The sequence below is a fragment of the Perognathus longimembris genome, chromosome 15, assembly GCF_023159225.1.
Source record: "Perognathus longimembris pacificus isolate PPM17 chromosome 15, ASM2315922v1, whole genome shotgun sequence".
In the NCBI taxonomy this organism is placed as follows: Eukaryota; Metazoa; Chordata; class Mammalia; order Rodentia; family Heteromyidae; genus Perognathus; species Perognathus longimembris.
The window spans coordinates 29,896,594-29,921,696 of record NC_063175.1 but is presented as its reverse complement, the minus strand read 5'-3'; the positions used below and the strand labels follow the sequence as shown (position 1 = coordinate 29,921,696).

The 25,103-nt window shown below is 39.5% G+C and overlaps 1 protein-coding gene across 5 annotated transcripts in view; it reads right to left on the bottom strand.

Moving 5' to 3' along the window:
- Positions 1 to 25,103, bottom strand: part of Mapre2 (microtubule associated protein RP/EB family member 2) — a 148,091-nt gene that overhangs the window by 92,184 nt on the left and 30,804 nt on the right. Inside the window, exons 1-2 of one of the 5 annotated variants that reach the window (XM_048363659.1) lie at positions 1,888 to 1,904; positions 1,649 to 1,853 (exon numbers count right to left, since the gene is read on the bottom strand). The exons of 3 other annotated variants lie outside the window; for them this stretch is intronic. In XM_048363659.1, the coding sequence (XP_048219616.1) occupies positions 1,649 to 1,767 (119 nt within the window). In that variant the 5' untranslated portion in view covers positions 1,768 to 1,853; positions 1,888 to 1,904. One more of the 5 variants, XM_048363657.1, reaches the window with a different exon arrangement.

Below are 25,103 nucleotides of genomic sequence, written 5' to 3'. Positions count from 1 at the left end.
TGGGGATGTTTATAGAGAAAAAAGGTAGATGAATAATGAAAGAAAGGGCCCAACTTTCTAATAATCACAGGGTCTCCAAAAGGAGAATCCCAGAAGTTGTGGTTCTATTTTGGTTTACATTACTTCAATCTGTAAGAATACCATGCCAACACATTTCATTGAAACCATAAGCTGACCTCCTGGGTACAGCCAAAATTAACTCTGAGTATTTATGTAACTGCCAGAAAAGACAGGATGAAGGTTGCCTTTTTTTCTTTTTTTTGAATTAACAAATAGTGTGTGTGTGTGTGTGTGTGTGTGTGTGTGTGTGTAAATGGGAAAGAGAAAGGAAGTGGGGGTACTTTGGGTCCTGTTTTATGATAGTCAATATTCATACCCACAGAATATTCTACTCATAATAACATCTGAATGTTAAGATGAATGCCTTCTAATTTTTTTTAAAGGAGGGTTATTTCCTGTTGCTAACTAGCGAAAAGGATGCGCTTTAGAGGTGTGCACGCTCTGCTCTGCTTCAAAGCAAACGCATTGTTAGTGGTTATCAAGGTAACATTTAAAAATAACTACCCCAGTACAAAAGAACTTCAGAGGAAATATGACCGAAGCTATCAGTCTTGCCTTTAAGTCTGGCCTTGAGCTGTCCAAGATCCTAGCTGCATTCTCCATTACATTGTTATCCTTATCAAACAATGCAAACAATTTTAATGAGCTTATCTACGGGAACATATTGCCAGATATGTTAATGCTAAATGATGCTAACCACACAGGCACCTCATTAATCAAAAGGCTCACAACACAATGACCAAGATCATTACCATCCTGAAATCAGACCTCAGCAAAAATACCAGGAATTACCTTCCAGGCTGTAAATACGAAGGAAGGGCTCCCCCACCCATAGGAAGGCCATAAACTCCTAATAAAATGCACTACAACGCCCAGGGTTTGTTGTTGGTGGTGGTGGTTTTATTTTTTCCTTCAGGTCTACGGCAATCCACCCTCTTCTAATAAACCTAAGGTTTGATGGAGAAAATTTGGGTGAATGTCTAACATTGTGACCTCTGCTGTCAATCCTTGCACCAATCAGCGAGCCGGATTCGTACAAAGCTCCATCAATCTGGCGGTTTAACATCACCGGCTGCAGCCCAGTCTAGAGGATTCCATCTTTCCCGCACCCTCTCCAGGTTGAGCGCAAACGTGTGGGTTTTGTTTTTTTTTTTTCCTCCCCGTCTCTCTTCGCCATCCTCCCGTGTGTTTTCTGCCTGGAAGCACCGCTACCTAAAGGGCCCTTTCCAATCCACGAGGGAAGGGGAAGAGGGAGCGCCACAGCCCGTCTCCCTTCGGAGCAGAGGGGAAAAACAGCACGCATTTTTTTTTTTTTTTGGATCAATGTGGAAGGAAAACGAGATGGAGGGAGACCCTGGGTTTGCAGGCGGCGAAACCCAGTCACAAGAACGCTCTGCCATCTGCAATCGCCAAGCCCCGGCACAGCCAACGTGACACCTCTGGAAGCCGATGCCCAGGAACCGCGACCCGCCCGGGCCAAGGCACGTCGGCAGCCCGGGTGGCGGGCAGTGGCCGCTGTCTTATATAACGGGCCGGCTCCTCGCGCCGGGCCCGCGCCGCCGGTGCCGCCCCGCGCCGCCCCCATTACCTGTAGGAACGCTCCCCGCGCACGGTGTGCTTCCGGAAAGGAATGATGGTCCCGTTATCCTGGATGATGTCGTTGTTGTTCTCGCCATTTGGGGACAGGGTTTGGGTCGGCCCCGGCATTGGCGCACTCCCGAGAGAGGGAACAAACCGCTGGGGGCTAGCTGACCAGGAAGGTGGCTGCGTCTTCCCGCTCGCTCGCTCGCACCGCCGGCTCCGCGCACGTCCCCGAGCTGCCGCCCGCCCGCTCGCTCGCTCCCAGCGCCGCGCTCGGCTCCCGCCCCGCCCCGCCCCGCTCCGCCCCGCCCCGCTCCGCCCTCCAGCGCCCCGCCCCGCGGCCGCTGACGTCAAAACGCCAGCAGCAGTCCGGTACCAGCCGCGGCAGCTGGGTCACGTGGTCGTCCCGTCACCACGGCAACGCGCTAACTCATCACCTCGCCTCAATTCGCCCAGGGCCGCGTCGTGACCACGCCAGCCAGCTCCAAGCAGGCACGGGGCAGGCCTACATCTGGCTTGTTCAACGCTGGGCCACCCCCTCCCACACACACACACCGCCCCCCGCGCACACCCGCCTGGTCTGAAAACCAGCTCTTCCTCTAACCATTTCCTTTCCGACCCGTGCCCCGCTGCAGCTGTGTACACAAAAGAAGGATTCGAGCGCAAGGGTGTGGAAGACCCTTTAACTCCTTCGGTGCCAACTTCTTAGGCCGTGCAAATTAAACCTGCTCAGGTTTAAGGAAGGTTAAAAAAATATATAAAGTCTAATAAAAAAAACGCAAACCCCGATGGCCAGCTTCTGGTATCTGACCAAAGGAGTTAAAATTTCCAGCTTCCTCTCCCCTTCTAACAATATAACCTTTTAAAGCAAATAACCAAAAACCTGGAAAGAGGCTGAATTCCTTTCTACTCAATAAAGCCTTTAATAATGTGAGGATTAAAGATTGTAAATTAAGAGATTTTATATATGTATATATATACATATATATATACATATATATATGTATATATATATATATATATATATATAAATTCCCTGGGGATTTTAAACGTATTTAACCATCTTTTTAGACAATTGGGCATCCTCCACTCCCAATTCTCCCCCTTAGCCCCTTGTAGTCTAGGCTGGTCTAAAACTAGTCATCCTTTTGTCTCAGCCTCCTAGGGCTGGGATTATAGGAGTACACACACCACAACTCCAGACTTCAAATTCTTCATACTGCCTCTTGATACTAAGCATTGGTTCTGTCATCTATTACCATGTGAATGAAACAAGTGACCACCTAGTTTAATATTTGGAACCTCTCAGCCTTCAAACTGTTTTAATATCATTGAAGTTTTCAAACAAATTAGCTCTAACCCAGAACTAAAGGGGTGCTATTTTTATCTCCATTTAAAAAAATGAAGAGGTTTAAGTAAAATGTGAAAATCATATAGGTAGAAACGTGAAAGTAACATACTTTTACCTGTGTGAATAGACGGTGGTAATTTGTCCATAATATCTGTAAGAATATTTAGGCATACTCCCAACATGACTGTTGTTGAAGGGCAGGGGTGTGGCTCTACCGGTACAGCACAGGCCTAGTAAAGTATCAGCCATGACCACTGGGAAAAAATGGCTGTGCATAGAGCTGCAAACACTGTGCAAAATCTATGGATTCGATTATAGACTCTCCAGAGACCCCAAGTGTGTCTGATGCTCTCCCCCAAAGAAAAAAAGAATGAAAGATTCTCTACATATTGGAGGTGGTCTCTGAGTTTTCATGGGGTAGGAAAGGAAGCAGAATTGGGGTATAAAAGACATAGCATAAATATATGTGGTAGAAAGTTCTCAGTTATGGCTAACCCCTTCAGATCATTGCATAGTTTATCAGCTTCATCATTTTGTGATACAGATATTAAAACAAGTAAAAGCTCTGTCATTCCTGACAATTCTCTAGCATATGTCCTTGGTTATAAGTTATTTCTGGTATCAAGCTTCTGGAATTGGAATCAAATGTTTCACAATCCAGATGGTAATGATAACCTTAAGCAAGAAGCCCCTTTTTATTCTTTCTAGTTTATGCTCTCCTCTTGGGCTATTATTTTAATAATTTTATTTTATGCTTAGCCATTCAATTCACAGTGCACAAGTAGATTCCTTCATTTACATGTCTGTTCACATAAGAATGTTTTTCTCATAAAATCAGGATCTAATTCTAACCTAAAATTTAATAAGATATACAGATAAAGAAGAGCAAGACTCACACACACCAAGTTTCATATTGCACAGTGAGCTATAGGGATGTGAAAGTAGAGTCGCTGCCACAAAATCCATGCTTTTTCTGAGCATTTCTGTTGCTTGACTCACTGTTGTCAGTTCTCTACTAATTTGCTTACTTTCACAAAAGCTTCCCCTTTCTTTGGGGAAAGTCTGAATTAGAAAGACTCAGAATACAAATCAAATGTTCAATGTTTCCAGAGTATGTCTTCTAAATTAGGGTTCTTTAGAGTAGCTCATTTTTCCATAATTCCATATTTAAATATGTGAGACATAACCCGTGTCATCATGAGAACTCAATTGGTCAGAATTTGAACATGTAGTTCATATACTCTACAAATACTTTTTCTCAAGCTAATACTAACACTTTTGTTTCTAGGCTGCCCACAAAGGAGGGAATAATAGCCAAGAATTTGGTTGATGGGCTGAAAGGGAAAGGATAGTGAATCAGGTGAAAGAGGTATCAAAGAGCCCTTGTAAATCTTCCTCTATGGCTGCTCTGAGCCACACTACTATAAAGGGACCCAGAAAGCTCCTGAGACCAGTGATTACTCTCTGAGATGCAGAAGTAACAGGGGTAATAATTTGAAAATATTAAACAGATGTGTTTTTATTCTTCCCCCTATAAATCAGGTTACTTGGCAGCTATTCCCTAGGTTAGAGGAAAAGGAAAGGGTAAGTTCCACTTTGGGAAGAGAGATGATACAATATAGAGAAATGCACAAGAGATAGAGGGAGGGGAGACCCCTCCCATTTCTAGACCTAACAATGTAGGAAGAAGGGAGTGAAGGTGGGAGAGAGCTTGGCCTCCCATCTACAGGGAAGCTGTGATGTCCTCGTGTCCTAGAAGGGAAGCTGAAGACAAAAACAAGCATTGTACTTTTGCCTCATTTCACATTTGATGATATGGATCCCAATGCCTTGTAACAATAGCTCAAGAACTCATTTCCTACCTGAGCCAGGTGTTGCCCATCACAGCAGAGAACTTTCCCTAACAAGGCCCAGCTTTATCACAAGGGAGGCTACTCTCTCAGGCTCTTGGTTTCTATAAACCACACTCATCTATTCTGTTCTCTGGATGCTATCTTGCAGAGGAAAAGAGAGAACATTTAAGAAGCTGAATATTCAATCAAGAGGTAAAGCTATCCAAAGAAGGCCTAGCTTGGAAAAGACTATAATACTAAGAGTAAGATAAAAACTTTCTGCTGTCTATCCCCTACTTGAGTGGGGAGTTACACAGATTCTAGAGAAAAAAAAATCTAACAGTGTCTTTGTACATCTGTCGGTGGGCTAAAGTTTTACCATTTTCATGTAGATCATACCTAAAAGTGTACAGAGATCACATTGTCCTACATTTCCAAATTCCCATAGGGAAAAATGGCTCCTCTCATCAAGAATCATGATTCAAATAGAGGCTGTTGAGATAGGCAGACTAGGATGCTGGGCTTGACTTTATTCACAGGCTATGTAATGTGGAAAGTCATTCTGCATCTCAAGATTTAGTTTCCAATAAGGTAGGTGCAATAATACTGGTTTCATAGTGTTACTACAGAGGAAAAATACATGGAAATAATACATAAAAGTATTAAACTTATGATTAGCATACAGTAAATTTTTACTAGTGGTAGATTAAATAATACGTTAGTCATACTCTAAAATATTCATTCATTTAACACATCTGGCTTTCTTGTATACCAGGAGCTGATAAAACAAGAAAAGCCTCAGGTTCTGACATGAAGGGACATGGTGAACAAAGTTAAACTATTGGTAATTAGAAACACTGTAATAATGATATCATATAGGGTAGTAAGGGACTATGTAAGATGAACACTGATCTTAGAATGATCACTAAGAAGTAAGCCTAGAAAGTTTCCCAGGTAGCTGGTACTTGTCTTGACTCTCATATTTAACATATATCTAATTTGATTCTTAAGATAACCATAATGAGAAAATTACTGGCTCAAAGAGGAGAAGAAATTTGTCTAGAGTTGAATACCAGTGTTTCTTGGGCCACACTAAATAGCTTGACCTTAATTCTGAAGATTGTTTGAAAACTTGAAGTGTTGTAGGAAGGGAAATTAATGGTAAAGTTTGCATGTTCATGCTGACAACAGAATAGTTGACATATTAAGGGCCAAAATGAGTCAAAAAGTAATGAGGATCTAAATGAAGACAAGGAGGATAGAGGAAGTTGAATGCTGGTCATAGAGGTTATTTGGAGCTATGAAAATGAAACAAGAAAAAAAGTTGAGGATGGTATTTTGGGTGTTTGGAAGTAAAAAGTCCGACAGATGGGGTGTGATTGGAATGCAGTATAAATATATAAAGATGTAACAGTGGAATCATCCTCCACATCCCACTATTTAACACAAACCCTGTATTTAACACAAACCAACAAAAGATTTAAAAAAATAAGCAATAAAACTGGGTGCTAGTGGCTCATGCCTATAATCCTTGACACTCAGGAGGCTGAGATCTGAGGGTTGTGATTCAAAGCCAGCCCAAACCAAAAAAAATTTTTTTTAAAAATCCACAAGACTCTTCTCTCCAATTAACCACAAAAAGCCAGAAGTGGAGCTGCAGCTCAAGTAGTAGAGCATTAGCCTTGAACACAAAAGCTCAGGGTCAGTGCCCAGGCCCTGTGCGGGCCCCAGTGTGGGCACAAAATAAATAAATATGTAAGCTAACAAGTTAAGATAGAAGTTTAAGTGTTGAGGAAGAAATCACAAAAACCGTCTGAGGGATAACTGTTAGGATCTGGTGGTTCTCTAGATAAAGGCATGGCTGTGGGCAAGTTAAGGGTGGCTAGTAAAGGAGAGAGATCTCAAATGGATTCCAAATTTATGGCTGAGTGACCAAGTGGATAATAGTATCATTTATCTCACTTAGGAATACAGATTAAATTGTTCTTTGGAAGAAAGGTTCTTATGATACATTTTGAGAAATAGTGACAGCACATTATATTAGTTATCAATGGGCCTTATGTATAGTGATTATTCATTAAGTATTTGTCAAATAAGGAAATAATATACAGGCCTCTATCTTATGAGATATGTTTGAATTGGAGATCTACATTATTTGAAGGTGATTAACTCCTAATTTTTTTGACAGTCCTGGGGGCTGGGGGGCTTGAACTCAGGGCCTGAGCATTGTCTCTGGCTGCTTTTTTGCTTGAGGCTAGCATTCTACCACTTGAGCTACAGCATCACTTCTGGCTTTTTCTGTGTATGTGGTGCTGAGGAATTGAACCTAGGGCTTCATGTATGAAGGCAAACACTTTACCACTAGGCCATATTCCCAGCCCAACTCCTAAGTTTTTATGGAACTTTGATTGCTCTCATTCAGGGAGAAAAATGAGAATAGGGGTAGACTTCTTTTGGGACTGGGTTAAAAAAAGGAGCAATGGGTAAAAAGGGAAAATGAAGGATTTTGCCCAGGGTGGGGGTGGAGGTCCAGTCACAGGAAGGAGTGTCTTTAGTACTTCCATGACAAAAGCAGGTTTCATAGGAAAAGAAAGGTCTCTAGGGCCTTGAAGTCACAGAAAGTTTAGATCTGATAAGAGCAGAGAAGTATTTACTCAATTTGATAAGTTGTTCTTCAAGAACATATTTGAAAGGGCGGACTTCAGATTAAAGACATCAACTACTGAAGGAAATAAAGAAATCTTTCTGTAAGTAGGAAACACTGCAACTCTTTGCAAAATTGTTAATTTTCTGACTAAACCAAGATGCTCAAGGAAGAAGGAAACACTAAACCAAGTCATTTGTGTGTGTGTGTGTGTGTATGTGTGTGTGTATAAAATCAGCAATCAATGGGAATCAACAAGTATTTGTACTGTATACTTTCAGCAACATTTCCAGTGTTGAGACCAAAAAAAAAGACAAAAAAAGACAAACCAAAAGGAAACCATTGCTGGGTAATGGTGGTTCATGCCTGTAATCCCAGGCACTCAGGAAGCTGGTATCTGAGGATCATGGTTCAAAGCCATCTGAGGCAGAAAAGTTCATGAGACTCTTATCTCCAATTAACCATCAAAAAGCTGAAAGTGGTAGTAGGCTTGCCTTTTGCAAAAAAACCAAAACCAAACAAACAAACCCTCAGTCTCTAGACAGCACCCAGACTCTGAGTTCCAGCCCCAGGATTGGCACCAAAAAAGGAAAAAAAAACCATAAGGTTTTAGCAGAGATTCAACCAAAAAACGATGGAACTGAACACCAATCTGAGTTTTTTTTACAATCATATTTCTCTTAGGACTTAGGCCTGGCAGTATAAAAATTACTGTTTTTGCATTGATTTGACCTCATAGCAATTAGCAGAGAAGGTATGAAAGTATTAATCATGACAGAGTCCATCCTAGAAGCACCTATTTGTCATGATCACCTTTCCCAGGATAAGACGTGTTTACTGAAGCTGGGCATCTTTAGATCATTATCATCTCCAGAACACAGACCATAGGTTCCACTTTGCTGTCTCTGCTGTCCTGGAACAATTGTTTCTCTTATGTGGATCTCCTAAGATACTTTCTAGTGGAGAACGGAGGAATGAGTTACCAACTAATAAATTATGCTCTACACAAAAATAAAAGCAGTGAGTAAATGCAACATGAGCCAGCCATTGATATTGGCTTGAAATCACATTGGTGGCATGGAAATATATTTGAGACTGCTTCTTGCTCACTACCTTTAAGCCAGAGGCAAAGGAAGATTTCACTAGGTCTTTCTCTAGATCTGATAACAATTTTGCAATATATATGTGTGTGTGCACACGTACATGCGTGCACACATGTGCCACCTGGTATTAAGTAACAAAATTAATTTGCATAAAGGTGATGAATAATAATTTCTTCCACATGAAGATGAAGAACCAACCAATACAGATATATTCATTCAATGCCGACTTTTGGGATGTTTTAGCAGATTATTTATTAGCCACAGTGATTAGCTTTGCTGATATATTCATCAAGTATAGCTTTTCAAGTCTCCCTTTGATTTGGTAGCAAAATAAAAATGTTTCTGAAATGGCTAAACCCAGAACATTCCTTGCATAGGACTTCTCTGTGGGTTGATGTTGATTTTTCTAAGCTTTAAAAAAAATCTTTATGTTATGCATTGCCTTAGTCTTATTTTCTTAGCTTTACACAACCTTGGATTTAATGTTGCAGAGCAACTCACAGAATGCAATATGAGTGCAACTGAAAACCATGAGAGACATAATGATCTTGTAACCATTTCATCAAATCTGTAATGTTTCAGTCTATTAAAAAAGGGGTTGGGCTGCATTATGATACGGTTGAATTTAAGAGCTTTAAATATGTTTTCCATAGAAACAATGTGATAAATGTTGCAAATTGAAGAATATATTAAGTTAGCACAGGAATGTAGAAAACAAAGCAGCTATACCTGGAGAAACCAACAAAAACAAATATTACTCTCATAGTAATATGTTAAAATTTAGGTATTCGTTCAGAGAGTCTTTTACTAAGCACTATTTTTTTTTGCAATATTCTATGCATTGGAGATACAAAAATTTATAGAGACAAAACTCTATGGAATTTTTTTCTTGAGTGTATGAGCATTTGTATTTGGTAAAAAGGCAGACAATAAGCACAATGTGTAGTTTGTGAGAAAGTGTTCAATGTCACAGGGAAACGGCAAGAAAGAAGGATTAAGAGTTTAGGGGAAGGATGTTACTTTTTGCTTTTTTTTTTTTTGGTGTGTGCTGGTACTGGGGTTTGAACTTACAGTCAGGATGCTCTCTTAGCTTTTTCATTCAAGGCACATGCTCTGCTACTTAAGGCACATCTCCACTTTGGCTTTTTGCTGGTTAATTGAAGGTAAATGTCTCATGAACTTTTCTGCCAGGGCAGACTTTGAACCATAGTCCTCAGATCTCAACCCCTTGAGTAGCTACGTTTATAGGCATGAGCCATCTACATCTGGTTTAAATTTAAAATACAGTGGCCAGTATCTGCATTCCTGTAATGGTGACATTTAATCAATGACTTGAGAGAGGTAAAGGAAGCAATCACATGGATCTCAGAAAGAAAAATGTTTCAGGATGAGATAACAGCAAATGCAAAGGCCCTGATATGGGAGAATGACTTAAGGAATAAAAAAGTACATCTACAGCAGAGCAATTATGTGTGTGTAAGCATGTTGTGAGGAGCAAGGAGAGAGTTGTGGGAGATGAAGTTAGATGGACCACAGAAAGACCAGAAAATTCAGGGCTTTGAAATCCCTTTGTAAAGACTTTGGCTTAAAAACAAGAGTTTGAAATAATCTTTCTGTATTAGTGTTAGCAGTGTCAGCATAGATGTGGAGTGGTGTCTATTGACCGGAAGAGCAACACCTATAACTTGAGTTCCTTTTGGGGGCCAAATGCTGTGCTTTACAAGTGGGTATTTTAATCCTTGAAGAAATGTAAGAGAAAGGTGGCAATTCTAAGTCCTATTTGTCAGTTCAACAATAGCCAGATCCAGCCAAGAAGTGGCTGAGTTGGGCATGAACACACCCGTCAGATGTCAAGGTCAGCATTCTTTGCTCCTACCCTTGCTTTCTGCTCCCGGCTGATGAACCTGTGAAGAGGAATGCAGAACCCAGGTAGAGGAGGACAGTAGGACAGAGGTAATTCTATATAGGCAGCAAAGGGGGTAGAGCCAGGACAAGGCTGAGTGGCCAAGAGAAATAAAGGAGGTATAGGCAGCTACACAGGAGAGCGGTATTGATGGGAGTGAAGGATTAGAAGAAGTAGAGGACAGGAATTGTAAATTTCAGCTAAGGAAAAGGGAAAGAGCTGGAAGAAGAAATAATGGGATTTGGGGTTAGCAGTGTATGTGATTGATAGGGAGAGAAAGAATTTTCTTATTCTTATTTATAGTGACAAATGATTTTGTTTCTGAGTAAGCCTCAACTAGCAATGTCCATGTTTCAAATGCCTTCTGGAGAAAAGGAGACCGCAGGCATTTTTTTGGTATTTGTATTCAAAGCTCAAATCTGTTTTCATTTTCATTCTTGCCAAGATGTTATAATTCAACCATTTAGCTATAGACATGGCTATGGGAAGGCTTTCACTGAAATGTGTCTGTGCCCAAATTGATGAAAATTCCTTTATTTCCTTCTCCTGTTTTATTTAGATGTGAAAATAAAACATATCTTCATGCAATGACTAGGTAGAACAATTTAAATGGGTTAAAAGGCATGTCAGGCTTGGTTGGGGGTGGCAAGGGAAGAGACTCTAAATACCTCTAACAAATCAATAACCTTCCAGAAGAGTCAGAGGCTTTCAAGAGATTTCCTTAGGGGCTCTCAAATGTCAGCCAACCCATTGGTTTTTGTTTTTGGTGGTTTTTTTTTTTCTTTTTCTGACTTTAATAGCAAGAAGCCCAAAGTAAATTGAAGAGATATTTTAGTATCAACATGATGGCCTGTAGAAAGTGGGGTAACAAACAGTAGCTCTATCAGAATCCAGTCCTTCTTCCTCCCTGAGTTTCTGAGAAACTCAGGACACAGACCATATGGTAATAATGAGGGACATAGAGGATCCTCCTGATGTTAGCTGTCAGTTCTGGTGAGTACCATAGCAGCTCTCCATGGTTCCCCTACAGCCTGTGGAGGGAACATGAGGCTGGCAGCTGGAAGCAATGTGAGTAATGGAAGAGAAATCCCCCAATTTCTGACCTCACCCAAATAAAATTTTTAAAAAGAAATTAAAGCAGCTTACTTCATGGGGGGGGGGAATCCAACTGGAAATTATGAAGTAAGACTAAGTTTCCATCAGAAATGTTTTAATTAGAGTTTATATTTTGTTTCCCCATCAGAAATGTTTTAATTAGAGCTTAGAGTGCCATGTATCTGCTTGTTCTCAATTCACACCCATTCAAAATGCATACAACATGGACATGAATGAAGGCCTCAACAATAGAGCATAGCACACTAAAACTTAATGGCTTACCTTCCAGAAGCTTCCACTGAGTTTCCACATAAAAGAATCAGACCCTAGGTCAGATCCAAATGATCCTGTATCCTAATCTTTTTTTTTGTTGTTGTTGTTGTTTTTCCTTTGTTCTATACTGGGACTTGAACTCAGGACTGGGCACTGTCCCTGAGCTTTTGTGCTTAAAGCTTGTACTCTACTCAAATCAGAGCTTCACCTCTGGCTTTTTGTTGGTTAATTGGAGATAAGAGTCTTATGGACTTTCCTGCCCTGCCTAGTTTTGAAGCACAAGTTATCCTCAGTACAGGTGTTAAATTTATTTATTTATTTATTTATTTATTTATTTATTTATTTATTTGCCAGTCCTGGGGCTTGGACTCAGGGCCTGAGCACTGTCCCTTGCTTCTTTTTGCTCAAGGCTAGCACTCTGCCACTTGAGCCACAGCGCCACTTCTGGCCATTTTCTGTATATGTGGTGCTGGGGAATTGAACCCAGGGCTTCATGTATATGAGGCAAGCACTCTTGCCACTGGGCCATATTCCCAGCAGTTGTTAATCTTAGTAGTGTGAGATACAAGGAGTTTATGTTACCTGGCAGACCTAGAATCAGTTCTTGCTATCAACTCTTACACAGCTTGTCTGCTTGCTCTTTTCTCCAGGCCACAATTCCAGTGTCTTCAGGGAGGATCCCATTAGTCTTCAAGGAAGATTCCATTAGTGTTCAATGCAACCAAGTCATTATAAATAAGAAGTAACAACATAAAGTGCAAAGAGCAGCTACAATGAATATTACTTGTCTGCTCTTTTTCCTGGAGCATAGTTCCTCAAATCTCTTGGTTCTAGCAGAGATTATGAATTAGAATAGTCCTCCTTCTAGCCCTCAGAGTTGGTTCCCAGCATAGCCCCTGATCTAAGCTGAGTCATTTAGAATATTTCCTGGGATCTTCTAAAATTATATAGAGCTGTGCTCTATGTGTGTACCATGTGCTGGGGATGGTGGTGGAATTTTCTTTATTAAAGGTAGTTAGCATTCAGAAAATAGAGTGTCTTGTTATATGTTGCCATATTTTACACAGAATAAAAGAACAGTAAAGTAGAAAGGGTTTGCAATTCAGATAAATACAGACTTGCATTTGAATCCAGGTGCTGGTTCTTAAAAATTGTGGAACCTTGGCCAAGCTATGGAACTTTCCTCAGCCTCAACTTCTTCCCCTTCAAAGCTCACATCACAGCCATGAGGTTTTGTGACTGGTTGGAGATTTTTGAGTCAGAGTCTAGTAAGTGTCTCTGAGAAGGAACTCTGCTCCCTCTTGTGTCCTCCCCCCCACCCCCCCACCCCACCACACCCAAGGTCAGCTTGGGACTCTGGGAGCAGAAGGAACATGTCCTCTGCTTACTTCTGAATGCCAAAGCCCCATGGGGATTCCTGAGTCACTGGAGCACAAGGACAGCAAGGCTGAGGTGCAGGCAAGGGATTTCAGGCAACAACTTTTCTGCACAGCTACTGGGCATTGGGGAGGAAAAAGAACAAACCTGACTCCCTGTGGCAGGGGACAGAAACATCAGCAGAAAGAATAGGCTTTTATAGACGATGCCCATTTCTGTGGGGGAGAGCTGCCAGGAGAGCAAATTGAAAAATCAAGGCTCCATTCAGCTCTCCAGAATCACCTTGTAAAAAAAAAATACAGGCCTGTGGCCCACTGCACAATTTCCCTTACTGAAGCAGGCCAGAGGCAGAAGCTGGAGTTGAGTTGGCAGCCATGGTTTGGACAACACCCAGTGTATTTAACAAGGTTGCCTCTCCCTTTCTGGACCCTTTTCAGATCTGAGCTTCAGTGAAGACAAGAACTTAGTTTTGAAATCTCAGAACCCATTCTTCCCTCTTGTCTCTCTGATACAGTCTCCAAAATCATCTCTTTCACCATGAACTGGAATGTGTCCCTCCATTTCTCCTCCCACAACTCAGCCTGCTTCACATCTCCTCATGGCTGCCTAGCTCATCAGTCTCTCTGCAGAGTTCTTTGCTTTTTCTTTAACTGCTTATTAAGTCTACATGTCATCACTAGATGTACCTTTCCTCCTAACTTTTTTTGGAAGTCTTTGGTGTGTCCCCGTTGCTTCAAGATAGAAATTCTGGGTTGTACTTTTAGTATTTATGGCCCTGTATAAACTACCTTAGAACTTTAGTAAAGGTGAGTTGTCATTTGGTTACTACCTCACTGGAAATGTTAGTTCTACCTTCTGGTATCAGCAGAAGCAAAGGCTTCTCTAGTTAAATCCTAATGCATGTTCTTGTAGCAATAGGTTCTACATCTGAATATTCAATTAAACCAGGTCCAGTGAAACTGCCAGCCTTCCAAGTACCATTTGGAAATAATTTCAACTCATTTCACTAAAAAGTTAGGATGACAGCACTTGTGGCTCATGCCTGTAATCCTAGCTACTCAGGATGGGGAGTCCTGAAAGGTCAAGGTTAAAAACCAGCCTGGGCAGAAAGTTCTTGATACTCTAGCTCAAAAATAACCAACAAAAAGCAGGGCTGGAGGTACTCAAGTGGTAGAGTGCCAGCCTAGAAAGTGTGAAGCCCTGAGTCCAAACTCCAGTATCATCAAAACTAAAACCAGGACTGGGAATATGGCCTAGTGGCAAGAGTGCTTGCCTCCTATACATGAAGCCCTGGTTTGATTCCCCAGCACCACATATACAGAAAACGGCCAGAAGTGGCGCTGTGGCTCAAGTGGCAGAGTGCTAGCCTTGAGCAACAAGAAGCCAAGGACAGTGCTCAGGCCCTGAGCCCAAGGCCCAAGACTAGCGAAAAAAAAAAAACAACAACAACAACAACAAAAACCAACCCAAAAACACCCAAAAAACTAAAACCAAAAGAGCTAAATGATAGCATTTTAGTCACAGTAATCACAATGTGATATATACATATGTACAGCGAGAGACATGTATGTCAATATGATATATATAGAGAGAGAAATAGCTCAGTATCACACATATACACACATATCAGTAACAGTTGTTACTTGTTGAGAGTCCCTATTGATTCAAGATGAGGAAGACAGTCTGGAACATTATGCCACCACAGACTCATCTTTGCAACAGCTTTCACTACAATTAAATTGCATCATTAAAGGCAGAGGCCGATTTCCATTAAAATCACAAGCAAGAGAAAGTTGTCTGCTCTCTCCTCTCCTCTTCAACATACTAGATTTCCTAGCCAGAGCAATAAGGCAAGAGGCAGATATAAAGGGAATCTAAATACAGAAAGATGGGCTGGGAATATGGCCTAGTGGCAAGAGTCCTTGCCTCGTATACATGGAGCCCTAGGTTTGATTCCTCAGCACCATATATATAGAAAAGGACAGAAGTGGTGCTGTGGCTCAAGTTGGCAGAGTACTAGCTTTGAGCAAAACGAAGCCAGGGGCAGTGCTCAGGCCCAGAATTCAAGCCCCAAGACTGGCAAAAATAAATAAATAAATAAATAAAATAGGGAAAGATGAAGTTAAACTCTCTCTCTTTGCAGATGACATGATTCTGTATCTAAAGAACCCCATAGACTCTACTCCCAAGTTACCTGAGCTGATCCAAAACTTTGGCAAATTAGCAGGATATAAAATAAATCCCCCCAAATCGATGGCTTTTCTATATGCCAAGAAGGTGAAGAGCGAGGCTGAAATCAGGAAAGCAAGTCCTTTGGCAATAGCCTCAAAAAATATAAACTACTTAGGAATAACCCTAACTAAAGAAGTGAAAGACCTCTATGATGAGAACTTTAGAAACATGAAAAAGGAAATTAAGGCAGAACTAAGGAAATGGAAAAACCTCCCATGCTCCTGGATTGGGAGGATTAACATTGTGAAAATGGCAATATTGCCAAAGGCTATCTACAAGTTCAATGCAATACATCAATATACCATCACCATTCTTTAATGAAATAGAGGAAGCATTCCAGAAATTCATATGGAACGATAAAAGACCCTGAATAGCAAAAACAATCCTAAGTAGAAAGAACAGTGCTGGAGGAATTTTAATACCAAACATCAAGCTGTATTACAAAGCTATAGTAATAAAAACAGCTGGGTATTGGCACAAGAACAGGCCTGAGGACCAATGGAATAGAACTGAAGACTCAGAAATGAACCTGCAGATGTATGGCTACTTAATCTTTGAAAAGGGATCTAAAAGAATGGGATGGAAGAAAAACAGCCTCTTTTAACAAATGATGCTGGCAAAACTGGTTCAATACCTTTAACAAACTAAAACTAGATCCTTATATATCACCCTGCACCAGAATCAGTTCCAAATGGATCAAAGACTCAAGGTAAAATCAGATACCCTGAAAATACTAAAGGAAGGAGTAGGAGAAATACTTGGGCTCCTTGGCACAGGATGAAACTTTCTTAATAAAGGCCTAGAAGTGCAACAAATCAAAGAAAGGTTGGACAAATAGGATTGTATCAAGCTGCATAGCTTCTGCACGGTAAAGGACATAGCTTGCAAGACAAATAGCCCACAGATTGGGAGATCTTCACTGGCCATACAACAGACAAAGGTCTCATATTTAAAATAGACATAGAATTCAAAAAAATTTAAATTCCTCCAAAACAAATCCTCAGAGAACCAAGACCCCCTCCCTCCCTCAACAAGTGGGCTAAAGACCTAAAAAGAGGCTTCTCTGAAGAGGAAATGAGAATGGCCAAGAGACTCATGAAGAAGTACTCTATATCACCGGCCATAAAAGAAATGTAAATCAAAACTACACTGAGATTCCACCTCACCACAGTAAGAATGTCCAATATCAGGAAAACTAATAATAACTGCTGGAGGGGATGTGGTCAAAAGTGAATCCTACTACATTGTTGGTGGGAATGTAAATTTGTTCAACTACTCTGGAAAGCAGTATGGAGGATCCTCAGAAGGCTAAACGTAGAGCTTCCCTACGACCCAGCAGCCCGACTTTTGGGCATCTACCGAAAAGAAAAGCAAGACCTCACTAAAGCCACCAGCACAACAATGTTCATTGCAGTACAATTTATCATTGCTAAAATATGGAGGCAACCCAGATGCCCCTCAGTAGACGAATGGATCAGGAAACTGTGGTACATATACACAATGGAATTCTATGCCTCTATCAGAAAGAATGACATTGCCCCATTCATAAGGAAATTGAATGACCTGGAAAAAATCATACTAAGTGAAGTGAGCCAGACTCAAAGAAACATGGACTCTATGGTTTTCTTCATAGGGAATAATTAGTACACATATAGGATAGTCCTAGCAGAAGATCACAATAAGTTGAGAGCTATGCCTGTGTGAACACATAAAATGATGCTATGTGAAATGCACTTCAAGTTATGGAAACAAATGCTATATCACTGTTGTAGCTATTTTTGACATGCCATGTGAAACTGTGCCTTTCTTTTTCCTTTTTTTTTCATATTCCCTTCCCATGGCTTTATCCCTGATATCACTGTAACTCATTATAGTACCCTGGATATTGTATATACATATATTGGAACTAGAGAAGGGAAAGGGAATACCAAAATTGAGAGACAAAGGATAGAAAGGCAAACCAATGCAACAGCAATACTTACAAAACTATATAGTGTAAACCAACTGTACAACTCATAGGGGAAGAGGAAAATGGGGAGGGGGGAAGCGGGGGGGAAGAGGAAGGAGGTAACAAGTTGGATAAGAAATGTACTCATTGCCTTACATATGAAACTGTAACCTCTCTGCATTTCACTTTGACAATACAGAAAAAAATTAAAAATAATTTAAAAGGTCAGAGGCAGAATCACAATGTTTTAAGTTGGCTTAAAATTGCATAAAAATGTATAGGGAATTTTTGGCTTGAAGAAATAAAGAACTAGAGTGCTGCTATTTCCTAGTGATGGAGAACATTCAAAGTTCCACAGAGAGTAAGTTCTGAGGCTGGATGACAAATTAAAAAAATTGTTTTTGGCTAGTCACCTTGGACACAACCAGTGGAACAGCAGCCTCTCATTCTGCACGCAAAACACTCATCTCCGGATAAATGATTCTGCAAGAGGTCTCCACCCACATTCATAGCCCTTGAGAGGAGTGCTCAAAGTTTGGACACGGTGCTGTGGAGGAGAGCCAGCAAACTTCATAGTCATTATGAAACAGCTGCAAATCCATGCTTATGTCATGTATTGTGCAAATACTCCATAAAGGACACATTCCAATTATGAGGGGAAAAATATAGCTTTGCTTGTACTAATCAAGGTGAGATTTCACTAAAGAATTCAGAATAACTCTCTGGTGTCTCCCAATTATATAATTCTAAGATTTATAGTTATCCTATATTGCCTTTGCTATTGTATTTTTCCCATTTCCTTTCCTTCAAATACAAGAAGCATTTATTTCCAACCCTTTAAATTCATCACAACATGGAATGCCAAAGTAGCAACAAACAAACCAAACAACCAGTGTGTCTTCTTAGAGCTTCTTAGCATTGATTTTGCCTGGCAAAAAACCATGCCTTATAGCAATGAAAAATGGTGCCACCCATAATATTTTCTTTTGGATAAAGGAAGACACTACATTCATTGAAAAGACCTTTTTATAATCTCTCTTGAATATCAGTAGGCAGATGTGAGGGCCAAGTTCCTGCATGATTTTCTTTTTGCATGATTATAATTTCCCTAAAATGGAGAAAAGAGGTTAAGGGAAGTTTTGGAACTTGTTCTGCAGATACTTGTGGCACATTAAAAAAATCAATCTCAGGGTTATTTCTGTTAGCTGAAGAAAAGCAAGTTACACATATTTATACACATTTATGCATATTTATTTGTATAAAAGTCTTTTTTCTGTTTTAAGTTGGAAGACAAGGTTTCATTTCTTTTCTTTTGTTATTGGTACTGAATTTGGAACCCAGGGAGGTGCCTCTTATCTCTTTTGTTCAAGGTTGGGGCTCTACCATATGTACCACAGTTCCATCATGGCTTTTTAGTGGTTAATTGGAGATAAAAGTCTTGCAGACTTTCTTGACCTGGCTGAATTTGAATTGTGATGCTCACATCTCAACCATCTGAATAACTATAATTATAGGCTTTAGCCATTGACACCAGCTAGAAAAAAAGTATTTACACTCAAAGGCTTTCAGTAAACATTTGCAATGGATATCCCACAAAAGAAAAAAAAACATTATCTGGATGTGAATGAAAAGACAGAGCTCATGATTGATGAAGGGGTTGGTGAAGTTCTTTCTGTTCTTCCCAGGTTTCAATTAGGAGTAAAAAAATCTTAAGTAAACAGTACCAACTCTGAGAAGTTTCCAATATCCTGGGTCAAGGTAGAGAGGAGGACTAAAGGTCAGTGAAATCTCAACAGCTAACATAGCCTGGGTACTCTGAGTGCTTTGAGTATAACCCAACTCTAGATTTCATTCATGCCATAAATCAAGTCATTCATAGCTAACTGATAGAGCTGATATGCCTGAAGTTTCAATGCTTTGTCATTTATGTGAAATGTTAACAAAAGAATGATATGGTCAGGCATGGTGGCACATACATGTAAGTCTGCCTCTAATCCTACCACATGGGGAAAACTGTCAGTTAACAAAGCAAAAAATATATTATTTGATATTTCCTACTCTGTGGCCTATGGCTGTTCTTTACCATAATATGTTTTGTAGAACATATAATTGTGTAAAGTATACTTAAATAGAAAACTAGCATTTAGTTTCCTACATTCTTATTATAATATTAGACTATGTTACAAAAATTACCTAAAGAAATGGTTATATTTTTATTCAGCTGTGCTAAAGAATACTAATAGGCAATAAGCCGCAAAAGTCCAGTGTGGGTGGCTCACACCTGTAATCTTAGCTACTCAGGAGCCTGAGATCTGAGGATTACTGTTCAAAGCTACCCTGAGCAGTAAAGTTCATGAGTGAGACTTTTATCTCCAATTAATGACTAAAATGCCAAAGCTGGAGTTGTGGCTCAAGTGCTAGAGCATTAAACTTGAGCAAAAATTGCAGGGACAATACCCAGGCCCTGAGTTCAAGCCCTTGGACTAACACACACACGCACTACACACACACACACACAGCAGCAGCAGCAGCAGCAGCAGCAAGACACCGATAAACTTAAAAATATCACATTGTCCTTGGTATGATTGTGTTAATAACATCAACTTAAATTCATATTTCTAGTACTGACATGGATTTACTTCTCTTTTTTGTTTTAATAATTCTATTATTTCATTTTTGATTAGCAAGCATTAATTGCATATATTAATTGTGGTTTAATGTGGTGTTTCCACATGTGTATACAGTGTGTGTTCTGATCAAATCCAATAGAAGAGTAGAAAGAAACTATGTTTAAATTGTCATATTAAAACAAAAAAACTAATTCTTTTAGAATACTTGTATCTTGTTCAACATTTCCTCCACAATGTAATTTAAAATGACTTTAGTATTGGATTGCAGTTTTATCCTAGTTTATCCTAGTTTCTCCCTTAATGCTCTATCACTCCATTATTTACATGAAAATCAGTCTTTCCCAGCCCTTGAGATTGTTTATGTATACTTTAACCTCCATTTTTTTTTCATTTTCACCTGCCATTTTATATAGACTTAACTCTAATCCATTGTGTGTGTGTGTGTGTGTGTGTGTGTGTGTGAGAGAGAGAGAGAGACAGAGACAGAGACAGAGAGACAGACAGAGAGAGATTGAGAGGATATTGGTGTCTGAATTTGAACTCAGGGTCTTTTACTCTTACTTGGCTTTTTTGCTCAATGTTATGTTCTACTATTTGAGCCATACATCTATTTTGCTGGCTAATTGGAGATAAAGGTTTCCAACATTACTGCCTTGTTCTGGCTTTTAACCATAATCCTCAGATTTTAGCCTTCTGAGTAGTTAGGATTATAGGTATGAGTTATCAATGCTCAGCTTCAGATTAATTTCTTTTGAAGATTTGATTTCCTTTCCATATTCTCTATCACACAGTGAATACCAAACAGGTAAATGATGCTGTGTTTTATGTTCACAGTTCCAGTTTTTCCAACCAGAATCTTCTCTTTCATTCTCACCATGTAATAATTTTTTTACCTAAATAAAATAAAAAATTAAAACAATTGTTTCATGTTTTAATATCTCACTAGACAATGAAAATAGTTATTTTTGAGATGCAGTCTTTTAAATAAATAAAATGGTATTTTTTAATTTTGCAAGTTTTAGGAAAAAAACAAACATGTTTCCTGAGCAGAGACAATGGCAAGTGCACACATTTTAAGCAGAACGGTATTTTGGGGGGCAATGATGCCAACAACCTGTGCTATCAATAGTACATGTAGCTATACAACCTGGTACAGAGCCAGTTTATAAAATCCACTGAACCCAGAAACTACACTGCCAATGCCTATGGCCTGGGAGAGAATATTATATTTGAAAAGTGAAAATTACAGATACAAAGAAATCTTAGGTATCTGAGGTAATATCCAATCAGAAATTACATAGTTTAATAAAAACCATATTCACAGAGGAGTGACTGAGGCAGCCACTCAGGGGGTATTATTTAGCCATTTGAGATCTGTATGTTTGAAACCTAAGTTAGTTTTCAAATAGACTCCATATAGCTAACAATGGCAGGCTAGACAAATAATGGTATGTAATTCTGTAGATTATGTTACAGATATTAAACCTACAATCATAACTTGTATGGAAGCATGCAAAACTGATCATAAGGAAAATGAAATAAAAAAGTAGAATGCTAAAAGGTGCATAAGGTCTGGTAACAACCATGTAAAACTGTGAATGAGGACCAGAGGGGGAAAAAGAGGTACATAAGGATGAAAATCTCAAGAGTCTTGGGGTAATAAAAGCTGTTGAACATGGGGATCATTCTGTATAAGATTTCTCCCTAGTTTGATCTCAAAATTACAAGAAATGAGTAACTATGAAATAGTGGGCATGCTAATTTGCTACTTACCAGTGTATATATCCATCAATCTATCTATCATTTATAATATCATGTTGTATACCTAAAATATTCAAAATAAAATTATTTTAAAGCCAATAAAACAACCACAAGTTATTTGTTAGAGTAGAATTAACTGGTGATTTGATTTTCATGATTTCAGCATTTTAAAATATTATTTTATGTAAATATAAAGAGGCATGTAGGCATTGTGACTTAGTGTTTCTCTCCTAGGAGTATCCTCTTTTGGTCTCACTATGTGTGAGTATGTATAATCCTGTATAACTTATAATATCTCAATGTATTTTAGGTCTATTTTCTGCATATCAGACAGAATAGGTTCCATTGGTCTCTCTGAGCTTGGCTTACCTCACTTAATACAGTTTGTTCTAGTTCCATCCATTTCCCTACAAATGACATTATTTTTGTTTTGTTTTGTTTTTTTGCCAGTCCTGGGGCTTGAACTCAGGGCCTGAACACTGTCTCTGGCTTCTTTTTTTGCTCAAGGCTAGCACTCTACTATTTGAGCCACAGTGCCACTTCTGGCTTTTTCTATGTATGTGGTGCTGAGGAATCGATCCCAGGGTTTCATGTATATGAGGTGAGCACTTTACCACTAGGCCATAGTCCCAGCCCAAATGACCTTGTTTTATTCTTTCTAATGGCTGTGTAAAATTCCATTGTGTACAGGTACCATGTTTTCTGGATCTATTCATCTATTGTGGGCCATCTTAGCTATTTCTATATCTTGGCTATTTCTATATCTTGGCTATTGTGACTAGTATAGCAATGAACATGGATATGTAGGTGTCTTTATTATATCCTGGCTCATAATGTTCGGGGTAGATGCCCGGGGGTGGTATGGCTGGGTTGTAAGGAAGATCTATGTTTAGTTTTTTGAGGAACCTCCAGACTGCTGTCCACAGTGTTTGCACGAGTTTACATTCTCACCAATAGTGCAGTAGGGTTCCTTTCCCCCCACATCCCCGCCAACATTTGTTGTTTGAATTCACAATGTTGGCAATCTAACTGGTGTGAAATAGCATATCAGAGTTGTTTTGATTTGCATTTCCTATGTGGCCAGGGATAATGAGCATTTCCTCATGTGTTTCTTTGTTTTTCTTACCTCTTCTGAGAAGTCTCTCCTTAGCTCCCTTCCCCTTCCTCATTTAGTGATTGGCTTATTAGGTTTGGGAGAGGTTAGTTTCTTGGGTTATGTATATATTGGATATTAGGCACTTGTCTAATGTACTGCTGGTAAAGATCCTCTCCTAGTCTGTTGGCTGTCTTTCTAATTTAGTAGCTACGTCCTTAGCTGTCCATAAAATTTTTATTTTGATGTAGTCCCTTTTATCAAGTCCCTCTCCTATCTGTTGTGCCCCTGGAATTCTTTTCAAGAAGTTTCTACCTATACCTATAAGTTCTAATGTTTATCCTACTCTCTCTTGTAGTAATTTTAAAGTTTCAGGTCTGACATTGAAGTGTTTGATCCACTTTAAACTGATATTAGTGCATGGTGACAAACAGGGATCTACTTTTAGTTTTCTGCATATGGATACCCAGCTTTCCCAACACCAATTGAAAAGAACTAGCCTCATTTTTTTCCCCACTGCATGTCTTTGGATCCCTTATCAAATATTAGATAACTGTAAGGGTATGGTTTTATTTCTGGGTCTCCTAATCTGTTCCATTGATCTTCAGATCTATTTTTGTGCCAGTATCAAGCTGTTTTTGTAGTAAAGTATGATTGTGATAACACCCACATTCTGCAATATTTTTAATACTGGAAATTTTGGAAGTAGTGTAGAAACAGAAGAATATAAGACCTATATAAGAGACATGGAGAATTCAGGCAGTAGTTGAACTCTCTGAGTTGTTTAATAAATCAATTGTAGTTGACATACTTATTGTAGAATATATAATATATAAGTACTAAGTAGTTTGTTATTTTTCCCTAATGGCAACTAAGATGCTGGAATGTCTTTTGTTTCTTGAGTAATTACAACCAATCAATTGTACATATTCTATTATACCAACGGCCATATTAAGGAATCACATAATCAATATAACTGAAGTGTTGAGGAGTGCAAAAACAGCTGGAGGGAGTGGAGAAAGGAATACAAGGACAATTTATGAGGTAATTAGGATGTGCTCATTCAACACACACAGACAGACAGACACACACACACAATTAAAGTCATTTGCATAACATCACCTCTGCCTTACCTCCAGTCTTGCCCTAGAGGTCTCTGTCTCTTAGGTAGTTCCAAACATGTGTATCTGGCTGAGTCTACTGCTTGTGGAGATAACAAGGTTTGGATTCATTCCTACTTGGGTTCTAATCTTGGCTCTATGACTCACCAAATGATGTTGACTTGAGCATGTTACAAATCGTTCTGAAACTCAATTTCTTCCTTTGGAAAAAAATGTAAGGAAAGATTCATATGGGACATAGAAGGCATGAGCCACCATGCCTCGCCCCTTGGTCTGTAATTTTCTACCAGACTCTTTCCTGTTCCTTCTATTAGCTTCTCTTAGCAGCATTTGAACAACTCCAGTCTCCTTCATTTCAAACCAGCTCTTCTCCCACAGTCTTTTTTGCTGTCACTATCTTTATAAGCAAGTGTTGTAAGGGTTACTAAAAGCTACTCTTTTTCTCTCTTGGACTTCTTGCCTCTGGCTTCCACTTTCATCATGATACTGAGTTATCTTCCAAAGATCACTAACCACCTCTTTGTTACTAAATCAATGAGCACTTTTTAGTTATTATCTACTTAACCTCTGTGGACCATTTAGACTTATTGACTCTTTGCTCAGTTTTGCAATTCTGTTTTTCCTTGGATTCCATGATGGTAATGCTTGACTCTTGACTCTGATCTTTACCCAGTTTCTAACTAATCTCTATTATTCAGTCTCTCTGTCTCTCTCTCTCTGTCTCTCTGTCTCTGTCTCTCTCTCTCTCTCTCTCTCTCTCTCTCTCTCTCTCTCTCTCATCCCCCTTATCCTACAGTCCCTGGAAAGCACTATTTTATTTCTGTCTTGACCACTTGAGCCACATTCTCAATCCTACTTTCTGTCTATGAAGTTGGCACCATTAGCTTCTCATATTTGTAGAATACATAGTATTTGTCTTTTGGGAGGACTGGCAACTGGCAAATTCACTTAGCATAATACCCTAAAGGTTCATTTATAATGTGGTATGAATGAGGCAGAAATTTCTTCCTTTTAAGGGCTGAGTAACATTCTACCATATATATATAATTTTCCCAGTCATCTGTCCATGGATAATTTGATTGCCACTACCATTTGGCTA